The 17,978-nt window shown below is 62.8% G+C and overlaps 2 protein-coding genes across 4 annotated transcripts; one reads left to right on the plus strand and one right to left on the minus strand.

Moving 5' to 3' along the window:
• The first annotated feature begins 976 nt into the window (after nucleotides 1-976).
• PRICKLE4 (prickle planar cell polarity protein 4) lies at nucleotides 977-8,561 on the plus strand. Of its 3 annotated transcripts, none has more exons than XM_048328343.1 (10): nucleotides 977-1,293; nucleotides 1,389-1,491; nucleotides 1,781-1,913; nucleotides 5,607-5,759; nucleotides 5,900-6,007; nucleotides 6,085-6,222; nucleotides 6,314-6,514; nucleotides 6,749-6,935; nucleotides 7,080-7,379; nucleotides 7,630-8,561. In XM_048328343.1, exons 4-10 carry the CDS (start codon nucleotides 5,610-5,612, stop codon nucleotides 8,094-8,096), a joined length of 1,551 nt encoding a protein of 516 aa, XP_048184300.1. In that variant the 5' UTR covers nucleotides 977-1,293; nucleotides 1,389-1,491; nucleotides 1,781-1,913; nucleotides 5,607-5,609; the 3' UTR covers nucleotides 8,097-8,561. The 3 variants fall into 3 exon arrangements, with proteins under 3 accessions (XP_048184300.1, XP_048184301.1, XP_048184299.1); XM_048328344.1 differs by having other exon boundaries at nucleotides 977-1,237; XM_048328342.1 differs by having other exon boundaries at nucleotides 977-1,491.
• Nucleotides 8,562-8,710: 149 nt separating this feature from the next.
• On the minus strand, nucleotides 8,711-17,953 carry LOC125337723 (basic proline-rich protein-like). Its single transcript, XM_048327776.1, is given in 18 exon segments — nucleotides 8,711-9,226; nucleotides 9,496-9,603; nucleotides 10,119-10,277; nucleotides 10,426-10,632; nucleotides 10,814-10,969; nucleotides 10,972-11,018; nucleotides 11,021-11,096; nucleotides 11,099-11,176; nucleotides 11,179-11,292; nucleotides 11,379-11,518; nucleotides 11,610-11,676; nucleotides 11,678-11,750; nucleotides 11,929-12,005; nucleotides 12,154-12,321; nucleotides 13,444-13,542; nucleotides 13,793-13,873; nucleotides 15,726-15,833; nucleotides 16,814-17,953. Coding segments are annotated over 18 exon segments (2,034 nt in total). The 5' UTR covers nucleotides 16,907-17,953; the 3' UTR covers nucleotides 8,711-9,043.
• Between the last annotated feature and the right edge of the window lie 25 nt (nucleotides 17,954-17,978).

Raw genomic sequence — 17,978 nt, forward strand, 5'->3', positions numbered from 1 at the left:
CCCGAGGAGAGTGAACCCGAGCTGCAGATTCCACAGTTGCAGGTTTTAAAATTCCAATCGCACCCACCGTTCCGGCGTGGAGCTGCCGGACATCAGCCCTGCGTTTGGAGCCGCCGGCTCCTCATCCCGACATTCCCACGCGGAGCCCCCGAGCTGTGTCCCTGCCCTCCGTGGGGACACTGCGGCCACGCGCCGGTGCCACCGCGCTGCTCCGGGGTGTTGCCATGGAGCAGTGGCTGGTGCCACCTCGGGAAAGCCCCGAGTGACCCGTCTGTCCCCGTGCCCGGCGTGTCTCCCCAGGAGGACTTTGCCCATGAATCCTTCCGCCCTGTGCAGGGATGGGGGAGCGTGGGGGGAGCAGGGGAGGAAGGGGGGCCCTGCCACCACCCGCGGGGACGAAGTCCAGAGCAGCAAACGAGCCAAGATAAAGCCGCAGGGACCAACCTCCCAGCGAAGCCAAACAGCGGATTCACAGCCCGGGGACATCGGAGACCTCAAAGGGAGCCTGGGGGGTGACAGCCCCGGCTGGACAGCCCCGGTGGGACCCCTGCGCAGGGAGGGAAAGCGGCAGCATGTGGAGGTGCTCAGCCCTCCTCCTTTTCCTCCTGCTTCTCCCCCTGCCCCGGGGATTTTGCAGAGAATCCTCGAATGGTTTGGGTTGGAAGCGACCTTAAAAAATCCCCTTCGTGCCACGGGCAGGGACACCTTCCACTATCCCAGGTTACTCCAAGCCCCATCCAACCTGGCCTTGGACACTTCCAGGGATGGGGCAACCACTTCCATAAAGCAGCACAATAACCTGTGCCCCAACACCGCCCTGCACAGCCTCGCCCAGTGGTGCCACGGGCTTGTCATGGAGCCTGGCCACCTCCTCTGCCAAATTACCACCCCTGTGGATTTTGGCTGCAGTCCTGACCCTGTTCCCAGAACCTACACGAGACATCTGCACCCCTCGGGGCTCCCAAAATGAGCCGAAGCTCCCGGGACCACGCAGGTGGCAGAGATCCAGCCTGGTCCCCGCAGCCGTGAGGGTTTTTTGGGGGATGCTGTGTCCCTGCTCATCCCCAAAGTCCCATCAGCAGGCAGGAAAATCTTACGGCATCGTGAGAAACCCACAGAAACACAGCAAGGACGCTGTGCCTCGCATCAGGCTCTGATAAATTTTACCCTGACTCCTGCCCGGGTGGAATTGCTGCAGCCGGAGCCGGTCTGGAATGGCTTGGAGGAGCCTCGTCAGGTGTTCAGGGCTTGTGGAAACTAGGACATCCTGACTTGCCGCTGGCTAACTCCTTTGTGAGAGCCCAGCCAAAGTTTCTCCACCTCTAAATTGGGGTGTAATGACACTTCCCCCTCTTTCATGAAGCTTCAACTCTTTCTGATCTCGGCAGGGAAATAAATCACCGCGCGGGATCATAGAAGTCATCAAACGGCAACCTGGGGTGAACCGAGCCGCAGATGGAGGGAAGGGCGCGGGCGCTCGGAAAATGAGAGGTAGGAGCGAGCCAGATGTCATCGGGAGCTCTTTCCCCTGTAGGGTTAATGTACCCCCCCCCCCTTCCCCTCCCTGCCTGCCCTGGAATTCCAGCCATTGGCTGGCTCCCGAGGTTTAGGCTAAAAAGCCTGTAATTAGGACCCCGGCTGCCGCGGAGCCAGTGCCTGGGCAGGCAGGGGGAAAAAAAAAGAGAGAGAGGAAGGGAAAAAAAAAAAAAAAAAAAGAAAAAAAAAAAAAAAAAAGCGTTTCCCTGACTGAGCTTGGATGTTTTCCTTTCGCTTTGCAAAGTTTTCCCAGCCCAGGCTCCATTCCCTCGCGTCCTCCGGAGCAGGGCGGGACGGCGGCGGCCGGCGCGGGGCTGGAGCGGGCGGCCGAGCCCGCAGCGGCGGAGCGCGGGGCCCGGAGCGCCGGGAAAGGACAGGTACGTGCGGCTGGAAGGGACACCCGGGCTCGGCTCTCCCCGCTCCAGTGTGGAGATGGAGCTGGGGGAGAGGGAGATTTAGAGGAAGGGGCAGCGGGAGGGTCCCGCGTCGGGAGTTGCTGCGAGGGGAAGGGGACGGGAGCGAGGGAGAGCAGGGGGATTTGGGCTGTTTGGAGATTTTTTTTTTTGGGGGGGGGAGGTAATATCGCTGCCCCCGCGGTCTTTGTTGTCGGGAAATGTCCCCTGAGAGCAGGAGGTGCCGCCCGTTCCATCGTGCCAGGCTCTGCCAGCCCGCAGGTGCGCGGGCAGCGCTGCCCGGCAGGACGGGGGGCTCCGGGAAGGGGGGCTGGTCCCACCATCCCTCCCCACCTGGGACTGGCCGGGAATGGGATGGTTCGGGCTTGGGGATGGAGCTGGGCCCCTTCAGACGTGCCGGGCTGAAATCTGGTGGCCACAGCGAGGGGTGGGGTGCGGTGGAGGGTCTTCATCCCGGCGGTCACGGGGAGAGGAGGGAGGGGCGGGGGTCTCGGTCCGTCCCTGCCGATGTACGAATGGGCGAGCCAGGGTGGGTTAATGGGTTACTGCTCCCGGCCGTGCCTGCGGGATGGGGGGGAAAACACAGCAGGAAAAGCCTTTTGCAGCACTGGCACATCCCCCGGTGAGCAAACAGGCCACGGTCCCCGCTGGTGGCACGGTGCTGCGTGGCGGAGCAGGGTGCTGACGCCCTCCCCCATCATTTTGGGGGGCTGCAAAGGCCTTTTTTTAAAGCGAGGGCCGCGACACTGCTGTGCCCAGCCAGCGGCACCAAGGACTGCTCCACCTGGTGCCACCCCAGGTCCAAAAGGCACCGTGGGCTCCTCGGTGAGACCGGCTCCAGGTCGGGCAGGACTCGCTGCTCCAGCTCTCCTTGCCAGACCTCAGCTTATCTCGCCCCAAAAGATGCATCTTTATTGCTCTGTATCTTTATTGCTCTGTACCTTTATTCCCTGCTCCTCCAGCACAGCAGCTGTGTTGACGGGAGCTCAAGCAAAAACAGGTTATCCCGTGGGTGAGGCCAGCGTGGAGCTGTGCCTCTGGGAGCTGCCGGTGCTGCTGAGGGGCTTTTTGGAGATGTTGTGTTTCCTGGGGACTCTGCAAAAGCGAAGCTGTGGCAGGGATGCAGCTCCCCGGCCGCGCTGGGAACAGGGAGCCTGTGCTGAATTCCGAGCGGGCTGGGGTGGCTGCGCTCCAAGTTAATGTGTGACCTTGGCAGCAGAGGGCTGGGAGCCCACACAGGCTCCCGCAGCCAGCTGGACACAGGGGCTGCTCCCGGGGAGCCAAAGCAGATTAGTATTCCCAGGAATCTCAGCCTCTTGCAGCCAGGGAGCTGTGGCGGCTTCCGATCCTTTGGAGAGCAAGAGGAGTTGGGTGAACGCATCCGGAGGAGCTCCCACAGGCAGGACGAGAGGATTTACAGGCAAGGCAAATGACAGCCAGTGCCACCCAGCCTGCCCGACTGGTCTGTCACATGTCCCTTCTTGGGGACTTGCTGGCAGGGAGAAGCAGCTCCCTAAAGTGCCACCATGGTGCCACCTCCCCCCCGGCGCCCGATCCCAGGGTTTGAGGCAGGCCGGGAGCATCCCTGCATCCCTTGGCAGGCCGGCAGGGAAGGGCAACAGCAGGAGCGCCTGGAGGCAGCGAGGGAGGGCAGGAAGGAAGAGGGGACAGGGACGGGGAGCAGAGGAGCCAGACCTGTTGGGGCTGCCCGGCTCTTTAGCATGGGAGGCGCGTACCTCTGTCACCGTCTGGGGCTAATTACAGGGACTTGTTTACAGCCCAGACGGCTGCCAGCCAGCGTAATCGCATCAAACTGGGCTGGGCTGGGCTCTCTGGCACATCCCTGCGCGTTCACAGCAGCCAGGAGCCCTGCCCAAGCCTCTCTCCTCCAGCGTCACCCCACTGCGCTGGTGGCCTTTGGATGGGGTCCCTGTGCCACACGGGGCTGGGGCCAGGCCGGCACTGCCAGCCCCGCTGAGCCCCCAGAGCATCGGAGGGGTCTAATTAACAGCAAAGCCCCAAGAGATTACACAAATGCAGTTTGGAGGCTTAATGAGCCAAGCGCAGGCCGGGAGTGCCACCCAGCTCCCACCGGGAGGAAGAAACAGGGACACCTTTCCCAAACCAGGCAGCACCAGAGCTGGGGCTCGGCACCAAGCCCGTGAGGGTCCCCACTCAGCATCCCCAGGCTCTCACACCGCCCTGCTCCTCCTGTAGAGCCGAGGCTCTTTCCTGCCCCAGCTATGCTTCCTCACCAAGCCAGCAAGGCCAGGGCTCTTTTTGGCCGGCAAATTCACAGTCAAGCCAGATTATTTCATGCGCATCCCAGAGCACAGCTTTGAACAGCACCCTGCAGCCAGCCCGGCATCCCCCCCGGGCTGCCGCGGGGTGCCAGAGCCCAAAGCCCAGGAAAAAGCCAGCAGCCCTTTTGTTTTATCTCGCTGATTAGCCGATCTGCAGCGTTAATCATTGACCCGGCAGCGGGGCAGGGAAACCTGAGCTGCCCCGGTTGATCCCACCTGCTCCCGGCCCCAGAGCTGCCCCCTTTGGGTGCCACATCCCAGCAGCCCGAGATGCTGCTCGGGAAGGGGCACACGGGGAGCAGGGGCTGAGCTGGGCATGTTGGAAGTGTTCGGTGGGAGCACTGGGGACACTGGGATGTCCCTGGGAGGGGGGACACAGCAGCACCATCCCAGCACGGAGCAGGGGACGGGTCCTCATGGTGGCAGAGGTGTAGGACAACCAAAATTTCGTAGTCTGGGGGTTCTCACCCCTCAACCTTGAGACTATTTTCTGCATGAAACACTTTCCAGAGCAGCTGATCCATCCATGATGGACGGATGCAGAGATTCACAGGGTGAATCCCTGCGGGCGTTTGGTCACAGGCCCGTGATTTTCCCCCTGGGAGAAGGGGTTCAGCTCCATCCCACCCTCACTCCCCACGCCAGGGCAGGAAGCACAGGCTGAGGGCGTCAGGCTCCAGGCTGGCATCCAGGGAACCCCAGGAGCCACCACATCAGCATCTCGCCTTTGTTTTGGAAAGCCAGGGCAGGAAGGAAGCGCGGTGGAAAGCGCCCGCGTGGGGAGGAGGGGATGGCAGCCGATGGGTTTCCACTGCGTAACCCCGAGCCAGGCGTGCGGGTGTGGGCTTGGACAGCCGGGCAGGAACAGCCCTGGGGCAGAACAATGGCAGCCTGAGGAGAAGGAATTATTTTCCACTGAGCTGGGCTCAACCTCCGTCTGTTCCCACTCAGGGATGGGCCACTAGACCCGGGATTAGCCGTGCCAGCAAAGGGCTGGTGGCAGCTGGGGGAAAGCTCCCGCTTGGGAGTGTTCCCTGCCTGACTTCACCCCATTCCCATCCCCTCCCGCCTGACAGACAAAGCCCCGAGTGCCCAAATCCGTGGTGTGGGTTTGCTGTAATCCCCAAAGGGAAAGGAGCCCCCCAAAAATCCCTTGGACTCCTGCAGCAGTTCAGCCTTAAAGGTCTTGAGGTCATGGTGGTGTGGAGCATCATCCCAGCTGGATCTGCACCAGGGTCCCTTCCTGGGACGAGGGGCTGCGTGTCCGGCTGCCACGTGGAGACAGGACACGTGTCCTGGGATGGGTCCCTGCTCCCTACCTCGTGTCTGACCAGCTCTGGCTCTCTGTTCCCAGCTCATGTCCCTGCAGAGCCCTGCATGGCCCCAGCGGGACGAGCCTTCCCCCTGCGGCACCACCACCGGCCTCCCCCCGGCCTCGTCCGACAGCGACTCCGGCTGTGCCCTGGAAGAGTACCTGGAGCCCTCCGCAGACCCCGCGCCCCCCGAGGTGGGCAGCACCCAGCTCTCCCCCAGCCCCGGGTGGTTCCTACAGCAGAGCACCCCCTTTCCCGGGGTTAAACACGCATTTCAGCGACTGCAAGCTAAACACACTTTAACCCCCCTAAAATTCCGCCCGTTTCTCCCAAGGCCCCGCCGTGCTTCGGGCCCCGCTCGCCGCAGCCAGGCTCTCCCTCTGACAGGACCCGGCTCCGCGCCAGAGCCCTCCTGCAGCAGCTGCCTCCTCAGGACTGCGATGTAAGACCCCTCTTTTTCGGGTGCTGCCCCCTCCCCGGGCTCACCCCGTGCCCGCCCTGACCCCCGTGCCCCCGCAGGAGCGGTACTGCCCCGACCTCGCCGAGGAGGAGCGGCGGCAGCTCCGAGCCTTCAGCGCCCGCCGCAGACAGGAGGCCCTGGGCCAGGGGCTGGCGTGTCCCGTGCCGGGTCCCTGCCATGGCTGTCCCTGCAGGAAGGTGAGGTGTCCCCTCCAGCACCCATTCCCTGGCAGGGAGCCGGCCCCAAAAGCCAGCCCGGCCCCAAACCTGGTGTCCCTCTGCCTTGCAGTGCGGTCGGAGGCTGAACAAAGGGGACCCGGGGGTTTCAGCTTCTCGCCTGGGAGACCAGTTCTGGCACCCGTCCTGCTTCTCCTGCCACTTCTGCCAGCAGCAGCTGGTGGATCTCATCTACTTCCAGCAGGATGGGAGGATCTACTGCGGCCGGCACCACGCCGAGCTCTTCCGACCCCGCTGTGCCTCCTGCGACCAGGTGGGTGCCGGGCAGGGGGAGCCTTTGACCCCCCCTTTGGCTGTTAAATGCCCCCAAGCCTGGCTGGGGGCTCCAAATCCATCAGAACCGCTGATGGGCTGCAGGAATATTCCTTCCTGGACCTTGCAGAGAGCCCCACGGGCCGGGGGCTCCTCCTCAGCACAGCAAAGCACGGCTGGGCCGCGGGTTTTCCAGCGGGGTGCTGAGAGGATGTGGGTTGTTTTCCCGCTCCAGCTGATCTTCATGGAGGAGTGCATCGAGGCCGAGGGCCGGCGCTGGCACCTGGAGCACTTCTGCTGCCTGGAATGCGACGAGCCCCTGCGCGGGCAGCGCTACGTGATGAGGAGCGGCCGGCCCTGCTGCCGGGGCTGCTTCGAGAGCCTCTTTGCCGAGCCGTGCCAGGCCTGCGGGGATCCCATCGGTACGGCCGCGACCCCCACCCGGCTCCCCTGCCCCCGGCTGGGAAGGCTGCGGAGCCGGAGCCCCGCGGCTCGGCACGGAGGATGGATTTGGGCACACGGGAGGATGGATTTGGGCACTCCCCTCAGCTGTGGTTGCCCCCCAGGTGTTGACAGCGAGGAGGTCACACACCAGGGGCTGCACTGGCACGCCCGAGCCGCCTGCTTCTGCTGCAGCCTGTGCCGAAAGCCGCTGCGGGGACAGCCCCTCGCCTGCCGCCGCGGCCGCCTCTTCTGCTCCGACACCTGCAGCCGGGGCCAGGATGCCTCTTCCACCGCCTCTTCCGACTCCTCCGACTCGGCTTTCGCCTCCGCTCCATCCCCCGACTCCACGCCGCTCTCCAGAGCCGGCCCGGCCGGCAGGACCTCGGCAGCGGGGGGCTGCAGGCAGCGGGGGGAAGGGGCCGGTAGGATCGTGGTGGGCTGGTAGATGGGGGTGGGACGGGAGTGGGAGCAAATCCAGGCTCTGCCCAGCTGCTGGGGACTTTACTGGGAATGTCACACCGTGGGAAGTGGGGATAAACCCCCAGCCCTCCACCCACGGGAGGAGCTGGGGGTGGGTCGGTGCCGCCCTGTTGTGTCCCAAGACAACCCCTGCTATGGGAAGGCTGGCTGAGCCTTCTCCGTCCTCACTTAGGCCCACTTTCCCTCTTCCAGAGGCGTTTTCGGATCAGGCCCCCGTGCACCCCGCGTTCAGGAGCCCGGAGGATCTCGGAGCAGCCGCAAAGGAGCGAAGCAGTGATGCTGCCAAGGAGCACATGGGGACGCTGGGACCCCCAGCTGGCCACCCCTCGGCCCCCCAGCCCAGCCCAGAGGGGCCCAACGAGCCTGGAGCCTTGGGCCACCTGCTTTTGGGGGGCCCTGACCCCCGAACAGCCGCAGGCAATGCAAACCCACACTTCCAAGCGGGCACATCCCCTCCCCGACACAGCCCCCGGCCAGAGGACGGCACGGAGGAGGACGACTCCTGGTGCCCCACCTGCTCCTCATCTTCGGACTCAGACTCGGAGGAGGAGGGCTTCTTTTTCGGGAAGCCCATCCCCAAGCCCGGGATGAATTCCCTGGGCAGGGAGCCCCCGGGGAGGGGCAGGGGCAGGACGGCCAAGCACTGCAGCGTGTCCTAACCGCGGGGTCCAGGGGTCCCCGAGTGGCACTGCCGTCCTGCCAGGTCCTGCCACGGCCTCAACGCGTTCCAAGCGCGTCCTGGACGCGGCCCAAGGCTGGTGGGAGAAGCTGCTGGGATCCTTCCCCCCCGGCGGCTGCTGGCAGAGCAGAGCCTGCAATTCCTGCCGGCCTCTCCCGCAATTAGGAACAGGTAAAGCAGGAAGGGAGCGGGGCCGGCAGCCGAGCAGGGCCTCCAGCACCGCAGACAAGGCGGCAGCTCCGGGGAGAGCGGCCGCAGCTCCAGACAAGGGCAGCTGCCTGCATCACCCCACGGCTGGGGAGCACGTGGGATCCTTCCCTGGACTGCTCCGTGCCCCACTGCCACCTGCTCTCCATCCCTGGTGGCACCGTGTCCCGGAGGGGACCAGGGGCGCAGCTCTAACGATGATGAAGCTCCAATAAAGTTTGGCTGAAATCTGAACGCAGAAGGGTCTCCTGAGCCTGCCCTGTTCCTTCCCAGCCCCTTGGGACGCTGACCGTGTCCCTGGGAGTGACCTCTGCCCTCTGCCACAGCCGGGGGTCACCGCGGGACCCCCCCTCAGCAGCCCCAGGAGAGCGGGAACAGAGCAAGGGCTGCAAAAAGAACACGATTTATTTCTAGATTTAAACCCAAAAACACTCGCTGGGGTTTGGGGACACATCCCCAAGAATCAGGAATGGAGGAGAGGGACTGTTGCCCTCCCTGCCATCACCCTCCAGTAAAACCAGTAAAACTTTGGCTGCCTACAGGGGTTTGGGCAGGGCTAAAACCAAACACATCCTGCTCGCCCTCCTTCTCCAGGAGGGTGGGGCTGCCAATGTGTCCATCCCACCTTGTCCCGCAGGCTCAGCACCCTCCCGAGCACCCCAAAGCGCTGTCACAGCCCCCATCGCCCCCCACCCAGCTGGCAGGAGGGGGTGGCTGCCATCAGAGGCTGGCGGTGGCCGAGTCGTAGCTGTCGATGAAATCCTCCAGCTCCTGCAGGTGGTGGATGCGGCGCTGGCGGAGGTTGGCCCTGAGCGCCAGCCCCAGCGCCGCCTCCATCGAGGGCTCCTTCTGCAGCAGCATCGTGGCCACCACGGCGATGGTCAGGCTGAACTGCTGGTACGACTGCAGGGGAGGGGCACGGGGTCAGCACCCCAAAAGCAGCACCAAACAACCCCTGGTTTTAGTCCACAGAGCCCCCAAAGAGCACCTGAGCCCCTGCAAACCCCTTACTGCCCACAGCACCTTCCCCTGCAACCATCAGTGCCCCCCAAAATGCCAAATTCACACCCCCCACCACCCACCATCGCTCCCAAAGGTCCTCAGGTGAGTCCCCCCACCCTGCAGCCAGTCCCAGACCCCCAGGTGCTCATCCAGGGCCTGCCAGGACTCACCAGCTCGATCTCTGCCTTCCTGGCGAGGACGGCGGCGGAGCGGAAATCGATGCCGGCTGGGAATGGTGTGGGGAGCGTGGAGCACAGCTGGTGCCGGCCAGACACAGCCTGGGAGGTGGAAAAGGCGAGGAAGGGTCAGAGGGGAAAGGGACTGAGCCAAACTGGGGCTGTCAGTGCTGGTCACTAGCCCAGGACTGGCCACTCCGTGGAAGGAGCCACGGGTTTGTCACCCCTCCCTCAGGTGCCAAAGCTGCCCCCACTCCCCCTCTGCCCCAATTTCTCAGCCCAGCATTTCTCTCCCTCGTTAGGCAGTAATTAAGCTGCTCTGGAGGGCTCTCCTCGGCTTCCTCAGAGCTCCAGTCCCAGGGTCGTTCACGCTCCAGCGCGCTCCCAAGCCTCCGGTTACTTCCCTGGCTTCTTTCCCAGCCGTCTCCCGTTTATCGGCATCTCCGGCTCGGCCGGCAGCGGGGCCGACACGGGCTCTGCCTCCAGACAAAGCTGCCCTTTAACCCCAGCCCCGGATCCTGCAGGGATCCCCCTCTGGCTACAGCAGTGTCCCAAGCCCAGGACACCGGCCCCGCGTGGGGACCCCGAGGTGCTTGGGGGGCACCCGGACCCCGTACCGGCTTTGCCTCGCCGCACCCGGGCGGGTCCTGGGGCCCTGGGGAGGTCTCTGGTGTGGTGCAGGCAGCAGGAGAAGCCCGGCTGGGCTGTGCCTCGGGTTCTGCTGCAGCTCCTGGAGGGACCTGAGGGTTTTCAGGTGGCTGAAGGCTCTGCAGAGGCTGTTGGGGGAGAGAGTGGCTGGGGGAGGAGGGCGGTGGCTGGGCAGGGACAGCGCTGCCAGCACGGCCCCACCGGCAGCAGTGGCCTCGAGGGGCTCTCACACAGGGTGGGGACACGGCGTGGAGCTGCCCCACACCCCAAACTCACCCCACCCTCGGCAGCTGCTGCCTCGGCTTCCCCAGCTCCGGCCGGCTGCTGTTCCCAGCAATGTGGGCTGAGCTCAGCCTCTGCCTCTCCAGAGGAGCTGGATTCCAGGAGTTCCCTCTTGGCAGGGTCCGGAGGGGCTGCTGGGCTCTGGGGATGTGACCCATCCCCAGCGCCAGCCTTGGGGACAGCTGGAGTGCACGGCTCTACCTGGGGAAACGTTACCGAGTCCACAGAGGGGACAAAGGGTCTGGGAAGGGGGCTGTGCCTCCCTCCAGGCTCTGCTTTAGGGTGGGAATGGAAAACATCCATAGGGGAAGCTGTGTGCAGCTGGTGGGAGCATTTGGGGAGCCTGGAGCTGACCCCGTGCCACTCCCCAGTGATCCCATACCTCAAGGTGCTCCTGGATCCCGGCAGAGCTCTCCCCCGGAGGGGCTGGATCTGTTCCCAAAGCACAGGGATCCTGATGCTGGCTGCCCACAGGGGTCTGCCCGGCTTCCAGCTCAACCTGGGGACAGGCAATGGCATGAGGACACATCTGTCCCGGGAGAAGAGATGGGCATGGGACGGACAGGGCGCTAAAACCCAAAGGAAATCACGGAGAAGAACCTGGAAAAATCCCATGCCTGGCAAAGAGACAGCGAGGTGGAGAGGGAGAGGGCTGGAGGAGAGAGAGCAGGGAGATGTTACAGCGGCCAAAGAGACCCCTGAGCCGGGCAGCTCCAGGCGTGGGAGCATCCCTGGCAGCAGGAGGGGATCTCCTACCGGGGTCACAGCACGGGCATCGGCAGCTGGGCTCTCTGGAGGGCTCCCAGCCGGACTGGGGGGCTCCAGGACATTCCCAGGAGGCAGACCTTCCACTGGCACATCCTGCAGGAAACCACGACACCGTGCGAGGCTCAGGGTGAGCACACTCCTGGCGTGGGATGGGGAGGGGACGGGTAAAACCCCACAACCTGTGTCTGTTCCGGCCTCTCTGCAGCACCTCGGAGGGGTAAAAGGGGCTGGGGAGGATCTGGGGGCTGCAGCTCCTTCCCGGCCGCCGGCTTGCTCCTCTTGGAGAGGGCAGGAGAGGCCTTGGAGTGCGGCTTGTACTCTGCAGGGTGAGAAACAGCGGGACAGACTCCTCACCCTGCCCCAGGAGAGGCTGCAGAGCACCGGGGAGCGGCCACGGGGTCAGCACAGACCTCGGGGGGGCCGGGGACACCACACCCGGGGAACCAGGGTCAGCTGCCGGTGGTGGCTCCTGCGGGGGGCGGCGGCCGCGTCTCCCACCCCGGCGGGGGCAGCTCCAGGGCGGGCGGTGTCCCCGGAAAGCTCCTCGGATCCTGCAGGAGCACAGCCCCAGGGTGGGGGGGGTTTAGGATGGGAGGGGTCTCTGTGCAATCCCAGCCGAGGTGGGGACAGCTTTCACCGCGTCACCCGTGGCTGTGCCCAGCCCTGGTGGCCCCGAGTGCCACCCCACAGGCACACAGAGCCCCCGAGCCCCCCGAGCCCGGCACCCACCGTGGAGGGCCGGCGGGGGGCCAGGGTGGGGGCTGCTCCTCCTCGGGGAATTCAGGCCAGGGCTCTGGGGGCAGCTCCTGCGGGGAAGGGGGTGGGTTTAGGCAGGGAATGGGACAGGGGGAGCTGTGGCTGCACAGCACAGAGGGTCCCCACACGCTGTCCTTGTCCATTTTACCCACTCGGTCCTGTGGCTGCCACCACCCCCCCAGCCCATCTGCCCCTCACCGGGTGCCAGCCCTCTCCAAAGCCGTCCTCAGGTCCTTGGAAGTCTCTGTCATCCCAAGGGGGTGGCGGGGGACAGTCGTGGGGTGCCCACCCCGTGTCCTCCTCCTCCTCCTCGTTCCAAGGGCCGTCACCAGGGCCAGGGATGGGTCCAGGGGCCCTGCGACGGGGCTGCAATGGGAACAGCCACTGGTAAGGACAAAACCCACTGGGATGTTGTGGTTTTCTTGCTATTCCCCCTCCCCACTGCGACCCTCAGCTCTTTCTGCCTCTCCTGCTCTGGGGGAGCCCCTGCTTTGGGCTGCCCTGGCTGGGCAGGTGAGTCCCTCCTTGCTGCAGGATGCAGTTCGGGTGAAACAGCTCAGATTTCACCTAACGGTGAAAATTGGCAGCAGTGGAGGGGGGATGAGGCTGCCAGCGGTGCTGGAGAACACTGAGAGCAGCCTGACTCAAATATCCCAAAACGAAACCCCAGAGGGATGTGAAACCCTGAGAGCAGCTGGCACCGGCAGGGATGTGGGGGGCAGATGTTTCCTGGGAGGAACCAGAGGGCAGCAATCACTGATTTAAGTACAAATGGCTCCCAAAATGCCCAACATCCCTCAGTCCGCGCTATAAAAGCTCAATCCCACTTCAGAACAGCGGGATTCCAGCACGGCCCTCCTAGGAGCGAGCATGGATTCCTTTCTGGAGCCCTTCAAGGCCGCTCCTCGAGGCCGAGCCGAAGAGTTTTGTGTGGGTCTGGGTGAGTAGCACCAACCTCCACTTCACAATTGCTAATTTAACTTTGAAACTATCGGTTTAATTAACAGCGCCCTGGCTATTAATCAGGTAACTGACTGAGGTCCTTTAGACACCATCCATCGAAATAAATTATTTATTTTACCAATGTAAATACATTTGTTTTGCCATTCTTAATCCTGGGGGGCGAAGCTGTGGAATCCTTTAGACACAAACTGCTGGCCAGCTCCACAGCTGGATCCAGATGTGTCCAGACTCCTCTCGGGAGTTTCGGGAGCCTGGGGGTCCACAACTGGATCCAGATGTGTCCAGACTCCTCTCGGGAGTTTCGGGAGCCTGGGGGTCCACAACTGGATCCAGACACATCCAGCCTCTTTTTGAGGAAGGAGTTTAGAGAGCCAAGGGGTCCCTTCCCTTGGCAGCTCCCCGGGAGGGTCTCCCTGACAAACTCGGAAGCTCCCGCAGCGCCTGTGACACATCCCTGTGACACATCCCTGTGACACATCCCTGTGACACATCCCTGTGACATCTCCCCCCAGCCCTGTCCCTTACCGGGCACCGCCAGCGCCGGTGCTCCCAGGGTGGCTCATCCCAGGCGTCCTCAGGGCCAGGAGGGGAGCACAGCCCTGGCCCATCCCACCACGGGCCGGGCTGTGGAGAGATCAGAGCCATGAGCCCCCCGCTCCACCCTCGCCTCAGCGAGGCAGGAGCCCACCCAACCACCCTCCTCTCTCCTCTGAAGGCCCAGATGATTCCTGATTCCTCCCCAAACTGCAGCGATGTTCTCCTGGCTCCCCAGCATCCCCAGGGATGGAGCAGCGGGCGTCCACCCTGGCCCCAGGAACGCTCCTGCGCTCCCACCCCGCCCCGGCAGCCCCAGCAGAGCCCCAAGCGCACGTACCTCCCTGGGGAAGCCCCTCCTGCAGCCCGGCGGGGGGAACATCCTGCCCGAGGGCCGTCCTGGCTGCCGGCCCGGGATCCGCTGGAAGGGAGAGGTTGGGTCAGCACATCCCACAGGACGTCACTGCCGGCCTGGGGACGCTGCCAGCCAGGTGCCACCCGTGGTGCTGCTGTTAAAAGCTGCAAATGTTTATTAAACTATGGAGGTAGATGAGTCCTCCCCTGTGGTTGAAGGAGAGTACGCTTGCAGAACTACGCCCATATATCCAGAACCGTATGAATTGCCAACGATATGCCTTCACAGTTAGTGAAATATGTATTTGCCAAATATGTATCGCTTCCGCTTGTAAGTTATGTAAGTAAAGAGATATTATACCAAATATGGAAGGAAAAGATAGGGGTCATGGAAAGGACAAAAGAGGAAGACTTCTTACTTCAGCCTCAACGACCACCAGAAGGCAGAAAAGACCCCCTAGCAACAAGATGTACATGCACAGAGGGACCATAAGTTACAAGCAGAAGAGACAAGAAAGCGGAAATATGAGAGTATAAAAGGACAATGGTTTGAAGTATTAGCGTGGCAGTTGGTGGAGCGGAGACTCCCCTGTCACCCAGCGCTGCTTTTGCTCACATTCTACTTGCTTAATTATTAATAAATTTTCCATCTAAAATAATCAAATTGTGATTATTTGACTGAAGAACTTAAGAACTTATCGGAACATATAACACTGCCAGCCCCGCGCCCGGAGCGCTGCGACACCTCCAGAGCCACCGGCATCACCACCAGCGAGGACACGGCGGAGCTGGGGACACATGGACCCGCTCCCTGTGTCCTGGGGGTGACACGGGACCGGCAATGCCTCGGCACCCCCTGGGCCTGCCCGAGGCTCCGCTTGTCCCTGCCACGTGTCACCGCCAGCCCCGCGGGTCACCCCGTGATGTCCCCAGAGAAGCCCGGTGTCGGGGCACGGGGGCTTGGATGAGCCCCCTTGACAGCCTGAAATCCCCACTTTTGTCCCTAAATTGCGGCTTTACCTGGGGTGTCAGCCTCAGGTCCTGCAAAGCAGCGCTGGAGCACGGAGGGGGGTGCGACGGAGAGCCCTGCACCTCTGCACCCCAATCCTGCACCTCTGCACCCCAATCCTGCAGTCCTTTGAAAAACAGAGAAATAAACAGAAAGGGTTTTGGTGCCGCCAGCTTTGCTGTGACACAATCGGGCAGGTTGTGCGAAGGGGAACTTTTAGAGGTAAATGATAAATGCTGACAGTGTAAGTTAAAGTGAATTGTGTAAAAAGAGAACAGTAAGACCAGACCCAGCTGAGACCAGTTTTGTACGAGCACAGGGAATCGAAAACCCCAAAACAGAAGGACTCTGAGAACACAGAGGAATTACGAGACCACAAGAAGGTTGTGAAAGCGGCCGAGACCCGCAAAACAGATCTGCGCACGCCCGCAAGGAAGAGGTAAAAAGTTCAACCCCGAGGAAGACTGCGAGCCTTCATCTGACCACCAAAGACGACCACCAGAGGACACTGCGCAGGAGCCGGCGGACGGAAACCAAGGCGGATCTATGTAAATAATCCCCCCGAAAGCATTTTCATATCCCCTCCCCTTTGGCGAAGCCATAATACACACACGGAACGCGCTGCTGCAAGAACAAAGGTATAAAAGGCGACCTGGTATCCTCAGCCGGCGCGAGTTAACTGCGGTCACAGAGCCAGCGCTGTAACAAAGCTCTGCTCCGCCGACTTTGTGCCCAGGTAAATTTTATTACGTGAGCTCGTTCCGCACAATCGCCAGCCCCGCGGGTCACCCCGTGATGTCCCCAGAGGATCCCGGTGTCGGGGCACGGGGGCTTGGATGAGGCCCCCCCCCCCCCCCCCCCCCCCCGCCAGCCTGAAATCCCCACTTTTGTCCCTAAATTGCGGCTTTACCTGGGGTGTCAGCCTCAGGTCCTGGAAAGCAGCGCTGGAGCACGGAGGGGGGTGCGACGGAGAGCCCTGCACCCCTGAATCCCAATCCTGCACCTCTGCATCCCAATCCTGCACCCCAAACCTGTAACTTTGCAACTGCGCCCCAATCCTACACCCCTGCACCCCAGTCCTTCATCCCTGAATCCAAATCCTTCCCTTCACCCCAATCCTGCACCCCAGTCCTTCATCCCTGCACCCCAATCCTTCCCTTCACCCCAATCCTTCATCCCTGAATCCAAATCCTTCCCTTCACCCCAATCCTGCACCCCAATCCTTCCCTGCACCCCAATCCTGCCGCCCCGCAGCCGGATCTCATTCCATACCAGTCTCCGGCGGGAGCCGATCCCCTCCTGAGGAGCTCACCCGGAGCTCTCCCGGAACTCTCCCGTCCCTCCCCCCCGGGACTTTTCCTTCCTCTTCCCATCCCTCTCCCGGCACCGATTCCGCTCCTGAAAACAACGGGAGCGCACAGACCCCGGGACGTTCCGCTTCCCTGATCCCCCGGGGACAGCCGGATTCCTCCGGGAATCTCGGATCCACGAACTGCACCCCATCAGCGCCCTCTGAAAGGGGGGACCCTGCACCCCCAGGGCACGAACGCCCCAGCTCCTGCCAGCATCCACATGGATCAACCACATGGTCCCCGGGATGCTCCCAAACTTGTGCCGGGATATTTGGGGGAGCAGGACCCTCATTCCCGGGGCTGGAGCGGGGTGGAGGGGGGGGACAGAGAAGGGTGAGAGGGTTTGGAAAGCCCTGGCAGGACAGGGCTCCATCGCACCCACCTTTGCCGGCGCTGCCACGCAGCGGGGACGGGCGGGGGCCGAGGAGCTCCCGGAGCTGCCGGTGGCTGTCACCTCCCAGCGTGCGGCTCAGAGGGTCTCCCAAACCCGCTGCCCGCCCAATTCCTCACCTCCCGGGCCAGCCAGGCGCCTCCAGCCTCTCCTCTCCCCTATCCCCCTGCATTTCCCACTGGGAAGGGCGCTCCCGGGGCCGATGTGTTGGTTCAAGGCAGCGCCATCCCGCCCTGCCCCCGGTGGATTTATCACCTTCCCCTGGCCCGGGAACATCCGCGGCAGCAGTTGGGGGTTTGGCTGGGACGCTCTGATAACGAACTGGTCTGAACTGGTCCGCCCGGCCATGCGAATTCCTGCATCCACATGGAGGTGAGGACAGTGCGTGACCTTGCAGGAACGTGGGAGGAGGAGATAAGGGAGAAAAAGGGAGGTTCCGGTTGAGCTCAGATCCCAAATGTCAGCGAAGGAGGCGGGAGAAAAGGGAGCCTCGGGGTGAACTCGCTGATCCCAAATGTCAACAACGGAAGGGGGTGAACGGGAAAACCCCAAGCCCGAAGTGAAGTAAAACCCTCCCAAAACCCTAACACCATGTGGTGCGCTGGCGGCTTCCCACGGCTGCTCCCGCCGGGCAGGTAACGCCCGGCTCTCCAGCTGGTCCCTTAATGAGAGTCCCTAATTGCCATAAATCAATTTGCTGGCTGGGTGGATCAATTAGCTCGCTGGCGTGTGGGGAGGGAATCCGGCTGCAGCCCGGATGGAGGGACAGTGTGGCCGAATGTCCCCATGGATCCAGGTCTTACCCAAGCCTGGCTTGGCGTGTCCCCAAAGAAGAGGATAACCAGCTCCCACGGAGCAGGGAAATGGGAGTAACAGAAACACTGTGAATTCCAGAAATCCTGTGCAAGAATAAGTTCGTTTGATTGCAAAAGCTTTATATAATAATAAGAATAAACCTCACTATAACCACAGTCTTCATCCCACACAGGATCCTTAAGGAATCCTTAAAGACCCCGCGGCATGGTGGGACACGCGGAGCACCCCAGTGTGCAACTCCTGGGTTTGGGGCTCCACCGAGACCTCCGGGTACAGGTCCCGGTCCCGGTCCCGGTCCCAACCCCGTTCCTAGTCCAGGTCGAGGTTCCCATCCCGCTCCCGATTCGATCCAGGTCCAGGTTCCCATCCCGATCCCGATCCGGTTCCGGTCCAGGTTCCCATCCCGATCCGATCCAGGTCCAGGTTCCCATCCCGATCCCGATCCGATCCCGGCCCAGATCCAGGTCCAGGTTCCCATCCCGGTCCCGGTTCCCATCCCGATCCGATCCAGGTCCAGGTTCCCATCCCAGTCCCGGTTCCCATCCCGCTCCCGGTTCCCATCCCGCTCCCGATCCCGCTCCCGGTGCCCGCCCGCACGTGGCAC

Source organism: Corvus hawaiiensis, chromosome 24, assembly GCF_020740725.1.
Source record: "Corvus hawaiiensis isolate bCorHaw1 chromosome 24, bCorHaw1.pri.cur, whole genome shotgun sequence".
NCBI lineage: Eukaryota > Metazoa > Chordata > Aves > Passeriformes > Corvidae > Corvus > Corvus hawaiiensis.